At 36.6% G+C, this 9,075-nt stretch overlaps 1 protein-coding gene across 2 annotated transcripts; it reads left to right on the forward strand.

Moving 5' to 3' along the window:
• Positions 1-3,917: 3,917 nt before the first annotated feature.
• LOC130728019 (F-box/FBD/LRR-repeat protein At4g00160-like) lies at positions 3,918-8,406 on the forward strand. Of its 2 annotated transcripts, XM_057579343.1 has the most exons (5): positions 3,918-4,142; positions 4,325-5,156; positions 5,272-5,397; positions 5,478-5,770; positions 8,033-8,406. In XM_057579343.1, the coding sequence occupies exons 2-4, from the start codon at positions 4,416-4,418 to the stop codon at positions 5,763-5,765; spliced, it is 1,155 nt and encodes a 384-aa protein (XP_057435326.1). In that variant the 5' UTR covers positions 3,918-4,142; positions 4,325-4,415; the 3' UTR covers positions 5,766-5,770; positions 8,033-8,406. The 2 variants fall into 2 exon arrangements, with proteins under 2 accessions (XP_057435326.1, XP_057435325.1); XM_057579342.1 differs by lacking the exon at positions 8,033-8,406 and having other exon boundaries at positions 3,919-4,142; positions 5,478-5,911.
• Positions 8,407-9,075: the final 669 nt, after the last annotated feature.

Consider the following 9,075-nt stretch of genomic DNA (forward strand, 5'->3'; position numbering starts at 1 on the left):
GAGAGCACTGAGATGGTTTTATATATGTGCTGTTAACGGTGGACCTCACCCTGCTCCGTTACGTTCATAATATTTTGTAGTTTTAATTTATTATTTTCCTTTTTTGTTGTTTTAGAAATTGAAGAATATTTTTATTTTATTAAACCATGCTCACATTTAATCATTTTTTTGAAAGTTGCTCTCATTTAATGATTACTCAACTAATAATATAATTATATTTCATGTTTATTCTTTTCCTCTTAACCAAAAAAATGTTTCAGGTTTATCATCTTTTATTTTCATCTTACACTAGTTTTACCAATTACTCAAGGAAAATACATCTAATAAAACTGAACACCGAAACACAAGAGTGAAAAAAAGAGAAAAGAGGGAAGTAATTAGTAGTGTAGAAAAAAGGCATTTTTTATTAATAAAAAAGTTAATGAATTAGTTTAATTTAATTATTAATAATACATGTGTGAATTAAATATTAACTAGAACATACATGTACATGTAGTATGTCACATTAGACTTTATCAAACACATAGTAAAATTGTTTCTGAATGATAGCTCAAGTGGTAAGAGTTGGGAACATATGAGTTGGATAGGGAAAGGTTCAGGGATCAATTTCTAATGGGTATAATTTATCTTTCTGATGTGGAAAAAAAAACAGACAGTAAAGTTAGCAGAGCTAACCAAGTGGGTTGGTCTAGTAGTTCAGCACTTCATCTTTACGCAAAGTTGTTGGGGGTTCGAATATCAACTCTTGCGAATAGAAAAAACTCATTGGTCAGTCCCCTACCGCTTAGTGCACTGATCATGAGGCGAGGGATTAGTCTCATTGCTGTCAGTTGTGAAGATACCTTGGTCATGACAAAAAAAAGTTAGCAGAGCTCCATTTTAGGTGAGAATTAAAATCGAGTATATTTTTAAGCATACGTGTATTTTTGTAACTTTTGTAACTTTACTCTAATGATTAACTAAAATTAAAATTCGTTAATTTAAAAAATTAAAATTTAATCTCGAAAATATTAAGAAAGCCTCACTGATGCGAACTAGAAGCCAAGGAGAAGAGTCATTTCAAGTGGGACGACATTGCTGACAAGAGTTTTTTTGTTTCGAGGTGTTTAAGGTATAGTATATAGTTTTCAGACGGCACAAAGAACAAAAGATAAATTAGAACCCTGCATGAGGAAGTTGGTTAGGTTTGGAAACACTTGATAAATATTTATGTCTTGAATTGTTCGAATATTTAACTAAATTTGTGTGATACACATTAAACTGGCTATTATTTGCAGTTTGTTTGGTTTGGCTATCATTACATCTTCTATCCATGGTTAGCCTCACTTGCCCCGGCTATTTCACATTTGTAGATGATAGTTTGGTTTTAAACAAAATGATAAGTTATGCAGTGTATAGTGTATGACTAAACGTCATATAGCATTAAAATTTTACCAGGCCTCATACAATCAAACCTCATACTATCAGGCATTACCTTATATTATACATATCAAACGAGCCCTAATAAAATTAATGAACCCCACTACGTAGGCTGATGATTGGGTTAAAGTTTTCAAAATATTTAAAAATAATATATATTATAGAAATAAAGATGATGTTAATGGGTGCTAAAGATGACGGTGGCGGCTGATGTGGCTGTGATAATGGTCATGGTGGTGATGGAGGGTGGTGGTTGTGGTGGTGGCAGCAATTATGTTGAGTGTTGGTTAGGGTGGCAGCGACAGCAGTGGTGTTGGAAGTGATAATGATGATGGTAGTGGCAGTGGCGGCGGTGGAGGGAGGTGATGGTGGCGATGGTCGAGGGTTGTGACAGCGGTTAGGGATGGCAGAGAAGCCCGAACCCATGGGCACCCGACCCGACCCGACCCGATTTCTTGGGTGAAAACCCGAGTTAAATGGGTTCGGGTTCGGGTTCGGGTTTTACCCGATCACTTTCGGGTTCGGGTTTGGGTTTGGCCAAACCCGCACCCGAACCCTACCCGAACCCGGATCTGTATAAGTGAAACCTAAGTATTCTGCTTGTGCAATACAATATGTGCAGCATCTTGCATATTAATTTAACAGTAACATGGCAATTACAATGTTACATTACATAATATAGCTCTCTTCACAGTCTTTTTCAGGTCGGGTTTCCGAGTTCAACTGTTTGTTTGAGGTTGTGTGCGGGTGTGGGTACGGGTCGGGTGAACCCGAAACCCAATGGGTTCGGGTGTGGGTTTAAGTTCACCACCCATTTCGGGTTCGGGTGCGGGTGCGGGTGTGGGTTTTTGATTTCGGGTTTGGGTTTGGGTTTGGCAAAACCCGCACCCTACCCGACCCATTGCCATCCCTAACAGCGGTAGTGGCAGTGGTGATTTAGGTGGTGGCAGCGGCGGTGGTGATGTTGGAAATGATGGTGATGATGGATGGCGGTGGCATTGGTGGTCGTGGCGGCGGTGGAGGAAAGTGGTTGTCGTGGTGGTGGTGGTGGTGGGTCATGGTGGCGATGACAATGACAGTTGAGATGGTGGTGGGGGGGGTGGTGGTGGTGGAAGGTGACAGTGGTGGTGGTGGCAGTGGTGATAGCGATGACAACAGCGACAATGGTGGTAGTAGCGACGGCGACGGTGGCGATGGTGGTGGTGGTGGAGGGCAGTCATGGAGAGTGGTGGGTAGCATAGCAATGGTGAAGGGTGGTGTCGTAGCGATTAGGGGTGTACAAGACTCGGCCCTACCCGCCAACCCGTTCCGACCCAAGCCTTTCGGGCCGGGTTCAATCCGGCCCGATCATTAAAAGATGTCGGGTTAGGGTTGATCATTGAGTTATCTGGCTTCGGGTCGGGTCAGGTTCGGGTTGACATTCGGGCCACCTGGCCCGTCCCACATATATATTTTATAAAATTTTAATTTGTTATAATGGTCAAAATGTGATAGATGGTGCTCAAGTTTATCTTACCATGTGGATGATATGAAAATGTTTAACATCTATCTTACTAATTAAATAAACGTTGGTTAAAAGATGAACACTTTCATGCTTTAACAAGATAAAATCATGTAATGCACATGTGAGACAAGTGAAGAGAGATCAAACAAAATGAGTGACACGTGCATATAGATCAAATAAAATGTAAACCTCTCAAGTGCAATAGATTATGCAAGAATTGGATCATTTCAAGCTCTTTCTTCTAAAAAATAGTTCTCACTTATAACCCTTTTAGTATGTTATTGTCTTTAAATTTTATAATTAGTATTAAATAGTCTTAGATTTATTGTCCCTCGGGTCAACCCGGTCCCGTCCTACATAGACCCGTCCTAAATTGGAACCGCATATTGTCGGGTTTCTTCGGATCTAAGGACGGGTTAGGGTCTAAGAATTGGCCCGATCAATATTTAGGGCCGGGTTAGGGTTAAACAAAACCCGTCCCAACCCGTCCCTTGTACACCCCTAGTAGCGATAGTGGAGGGTTGTGGTGGTGGCGTATATATCACACTATTATCAAGCCTTATCCATCATGACATCATCTATATGATGAATTAAATAATCCATCATTTTAATGTATAAGAGGGGATTAATGTATAAGCTTATACAATATAATTGTAGCATCAAACAATAAGTTCATAATGTATTGTATAAGCTTATACTATCATGTCTTACACGACATGTCAAACAAGCCCTTAGTTAAATGAAGAGGTGTTCATGTTGACTTGTTCACTATAGTTTAGTCCTTTAACGTAGGAGTAGAAGACAATGAGGGTCAGGGAACATTGAGATCAAAGATGGTTCGGTTATAAATGTTATTTCAAAATTTTCATTAGAGATTTTTTTTATCTACAAAACTCGAACTCTATACATTTTTTAAGGGGAACCGATCACGTATCACTTGAAGTAATGACTCGTGAGTAAATACAACCTATTCTTAACAGAACTCTAACTCAATTAAAAAAAAATACAGTGATCTCATAATTTTTCCCACTTCCAACCGCCACTCTAATTTTTCTTTTAGCGCGGCTACAGCTTTTTGCGAGAAAGGCAAGAAGGAACAGCGGCGGCGGCACGGCAAGTGACAGCAGCTCCGCCCTCTCTCTCGCCAGCGGGAAGGAAAGCGGCAGCTCGACATTCGCTCTAGTACACCAAGCGGACAGCGGCAAGGTAGCATAACAAGGTAATTGCTTTCTCTCCCTCACAGTTGTATGTGATTTATCTGATTCTGGAAAATAGGTTGGGGTTTCTACCAAGATTTATCTGATTTTTCTACTCTTTAGGATTCTGTTGCTGTGTTGGTTTCATTTGTGTTTTCTCATTGTGTTCTTTTGGATGATTTATGCTGTTGAAATGTTGCCACAGATTTCGTTTCATTGCATTAGGGTTTCCGAGGTCAGAAAATTGAATTGTCTTGTTACAACCATTGAATTGGGCCAGCTGCATTAGGGTTTCAATGGTTGATAGGATCAGCGCTTTGCCAGACGAAATGCTCCACCACATTCTGTCATTTCTCCCAACGGAAAACGCCGTCGCCACCGGAGTTCTTTCAAAGAGATGGACCCATCTCTGGCGCTCAGTTCCCGTTCTCGACTTGTCAACCATCAGAATGGTTCCAAGAGACGTTGATGACAACAGTTTCTTCTTCAGCGATCGTGTCTACTCTGTTCTTCTCCTTCGCGACGCCGCTTCACCCATCAAATCGTTCACCCTTGAGCTTGATAATGATGTTGCCACTCGTCTAGACATTGCCAATGTTAGCAAATGGGTCAACTTTGTCACACAATGCAGATTTGGAGTTGAGCAACTTCTTCTCTGTGTCATCACTGTAATGGGAAAACCTGAATTGCCCATTAGCGTTTTCCGATGCAGCAGAACGTTGGTGGTTCTCAAATTGCTTGGATTCATTTTGAAAGGTGATTTTCCCATTACACTTCCATCGCTCAAAATCTTGCATTTTGATGATGTTTTATTCGCAAGTGCTTCACTCCTCAAGGAGTTTCTAGTTGGATGTCCAATTCTTGAGGATTTTCACGTGCGTTCTGTAAGTGTCGACGGTGATTTCCCTTTTTACTTTGAAGAGCTTAAAAATGTAGGCTTGACCAAGTTGACCAGAGCAAATATTGTTGACTCTCAGAGTGATTTTCCGTTCAAACCATTTTATAATGTGAAGTCTCTGCGCGTAGAAATAGATCTGGTATGGTTATGATTGTCATTCATGGAATGGAAAAGATTGATTAATTGAATTCATATATGTATTAGTTTCTTCATGAGTTTCACTTGATTTCTTATTGTCTCTCTAAATTGTTTAGGTGGATCATGACTTTCCTTTCTTTGATAATTTGACCCACTTGGATCTTCTCATGGAACCGGATCAATCATACTTGCTAGCAAAAATTCTCAAGCACTGCCCTAAGCTTCAAAGTCTTGTCCTTGAGGTTTGTAAAGTATTTCCTGTTTTATTTTCTTAATGTATCTTTATGTTTTAATTTAATGTCCACTATTAATCTACCTGTAGAGACCGGAGGAGAGCCGTGACCTAGAAAATTGTGACCTAGGAAATTGGGTGGACCCAGACTTTGTTCCCGAATGCCTTGCATTAAATCTTAAATCTTGTACTTTCCGAGATTTTAAAGGCTTAAAAGTTGAGTTTCAGTTAGCAAGTTATGTTTTGAAGAATGCAAGAGTTTTAGAAACCATGACAATCTGTAACCAACAGAGTATCAGCCAAAGACAAATAAAAAAGTTATACTCAGCCGCCCTGAGGAGCCCTTCAAGATGTCAAATTACAGCTTTGATCATGTAGGCCATGTAAGTAGTAGTTCCTATATCCTGACTGTCTATTCATTAATTTCTACATACAACTGTTGTATTTGGTTGTTTGAACTATGGACGTTGAAGGGCAAGATAAATGATTGTTATATGATTGAGCACGCCAACATGTTCTATTTCCCCTTGCTTTTGACTATATTAGATTCGTGTTTATCCAGTTTCTAGCAGTTGTATGCAAAATTCTGATTTATTACTTAACCACTGGAATAGAAGGGTTTTCATATATTATTGTTTCTCACAAGCTGACTTAGATCCATGACAAAGAAGCATGGATTAAAGATTAAACAAGTGGTTGTTACTGAACAGTTTTTTTCTGTCTTTTGATAATATAGTTTTTTTTTTCTTTTCATTTTCCCATTAAAATGACTTCGATTTAAATGGCCTTTGTGAAAAGTTGGTTGTTACATTGCACATAATATAATGATGTTAATTGATCGATGTACTTGACCCCACTTAATATGAAAAGGCTTTTGTAGTTTCATTCAAATGATCTGATTATCATGTATCTGTGTATTAATCAAGTTTGATCAGTAAATAACTCTCTTCAATTCTTAAAGGATTAACATTACAAAACGTGAGTTTCGGTGTAAGGCTGATTATAACAGTTTATACAGCACTGCAATTAGTTCTAGCAGAAGCATCTTGTAAGTTGTAAGATATTTGGATACCAGCATGTGCTTCATAGACTTCTGGGAAAGAGTATTGGTTGTTGATAATGTGCAATTATGTAGACAAAGTAGCATATTGCATGATTTTAATGGGAAGACAGGCACACTGATAATTTGGGCTGGGATCATGCAAATTTTGTTATTTGCAGTAGTTTATTATTTGAATAATGAATTTGTATTGTTTCTTCTTATTTATATTATTACTGTTTGACATATAACTACACTGTTAAAAAAAAATCGTTGCTACATTTGGGTTTCAGTTCCTTCCTCTCCTTCCATAGTTCTATATTTTTTTATACTAATAGCAGTATTGTTGTTGGTTGTGGGTTCTATTATTCTTAAATTTTAAAATTGCTTGTGTTTACTTGTTATATTTTGTTGAAGATTACTGTTTTTGCGAAGATATAATACTATTTTCTCTAATTCTAGAGTCATGTATTGCTAGAATATTAAGTCAATGTTGGCTAAGTAAAAACAACCAACCTGCTACAACTAAGTAAAATGCAAAAGAAAAAGGTTGGGTTAAAAACTGGACCTGATTCATACCTTAATTAGATAATTTGGATCTTATTGTGATTCAAACTAATGGTAATTTTGATCTTACTATTCTTTATAACCTTTTTGTAGAAATTCAAAGTCATGTTTTATTAAAGAAACGAACAGAAAAAGATAGAGGGTGAAAGAAAATTAAGAATTTGAAATAGTGAGGGAAAGATATAGATTGAAAGCAACTGGAAAGTTGTGATGTTATGTTAAGACGAAGTTTCTCTTTTAGAGGTACAAAGTCATAGGTTCTATTTTGTGAACTTCCACAATTTTCCCGAATAGAAAATGAAGTTGACTCAACAAGAAAAACTGAACTAAACCACACCAAACTGGAAATACAATTTGATCTAACTGAATTGAAACGGTTCTATCAGCTGATTCTATGGTTTCATGAATTGGCTTGGCTCAATGAACTGAGTATGAACAAGTTTCTATGCTGTGAATTGGGTTTGAACTTGTTTAGATTTGCTTTTTTAGAACTTGTTCAGCCTCAAAATGGGTTTGTAAAACCAGTATCAGAACAGGTTCATTAAGTTAAATAACATGTTTACTTAACATTAAATTGAAGAACTAGTATAAATAATGTCCTACAACCAATACGAAAAGAAACTTGAGAGCTATTTCAATAGTTTTAGAACTGGATATGCAACCAGGTTATATACTCCACTAGTTTGCTGGCATATTAAATGACAACAATTAGAATGCATGTTTTAATTCATCAAATCAAATGACAGTGGTAAAAATGGTTTGTTCTCATTAGTTTGTAGGAAGAGGGAGTGCCTAAAATGGTTCCTCTGATCTTTGTGAAAGAGTCAGCATATGAAAATTTGCATTTAGGTATATTGACTTTTTGGGTTTTCATCAAGGACTTGTGTAGAACTAAGGTGGTGGATTATGTGATTAAGATACTGACTTGTATGATAGAAGATAGTCATAGTTTGGATGGAAAGCTATGTTCTTTGATAATATCATCATTGTGTGACAAAAAGACGTGACCAGTGGAGGCTTTGGTTATGTTTTTGTCCAGGTATCACATATTTTGAGATTTAATTATGGATTCAAGCTTGGTGGAAGTTTGCCCGTATTCTAGTTATGAGCTCTCTCAACACTTTGAGTTTGAGGAGATCCGAGTGAAACATTTTTTTCCAAAAGGAGCGGTTGTGTATATGGAGTCTACCATCAGAGGATGTTTTGAAGTTCAATGTGGATGGTTCTTCGAAAGGTAGTTCGGGTCTAAGTGGGATAGGTGGCGTGTTGAGGAATTACAAGCAAGAAGTGGTTATTTTTTTTAAAGCTATGAGAATTATGGGCTTATGAAGTAGTATAAGTAAAAGCTATTTTGAATGCTTTGTTTTTTTGTCCGTATTTCTTGAGGCATGAGTAAAAATTCAGTTGCCCGTACTAAGTTTTTTCTTTATCAATTACCCCTTCGGTTCTAGAAAGATTGTTGTTTTTAACACTCTTTTAATATCCCAAAACGTTTGTTGTTTTAGAAAGTCAATGTATTTTTTGCTAATTTTTTCACACCTATATCATCATTAAATACACTTTCTTTCATTTATCACCTTTCATATTAACCAACCACAACTCATCTCTATTAACTACATTCTTCTCAAACTAAGTATAATTTAATAGTTGCACATGGTACCAGTAAAATTAAATAAGAACACTTTAGTAACATTATATTATCAATATTTGTTAATCTTACTTTTTGTGCCACAACCTTAAATAACAATCTTTATGGAACAGAGAAATTATTATTATAAAAAAATTAGACTATATTTAAATTATAAAAAAGGTGCTAGTAGAGAAATAACTTTAAGTAAGTAATAGTTAAAAGAGAAAATTAGTCATATTTACTATTAATAGATGAGTACTTTTAAGTGAGTAGACTATTATATTGTTAATGAATAATAATAATAATAATTGTTATTATTATGATTATTACATAAGGAATAAAATAGTGTTAACTTGGTTGAAATAAGTAATAAGGAAAAGTTTATCAATTCAAGATTGTTTTTGTGCCTATGATTGCTTGATTGTAGTGAATGCGTTTCAGCAATATGAGAA

The sequence above is a fragment of the Lotus japonicus genome, chromosome 1, assembly GCF_012489685.1.
Source record: "Lotus japonicus ecotype B-129 chromosome 1, LjGifu_v1.2".
Lineage (NCBI taxonomy): Eukaryota > Viridiplantae > Streptophyta > Magnoliopsida > Fabales > Fabaceae > Lotus > Lotus japonicus.

Coding starts and splice junctions, on each gene's coding strand:
- LOC130728019 (XM_057579343.1), top strand. CDS start 4,416: ATGGTTGATAGGATCAGCGCTTTGCCAGACGAAATGCTCCACCACATT. Junction 5,157..5,271: donor TGCGCGTAGAAATAGATCTG/GTATGGTTATGA, acceptor TAAATTGTTTAG/GTGGATCATGACTTTCCTTT. Junction 5,398..5,477: donor TTCAAAGTCTTGTCCTTGAG/GTTTGTAAAGTA, acceptor ATCTACCTGTAG/AGACCGGAGGAGAGCCGTGA.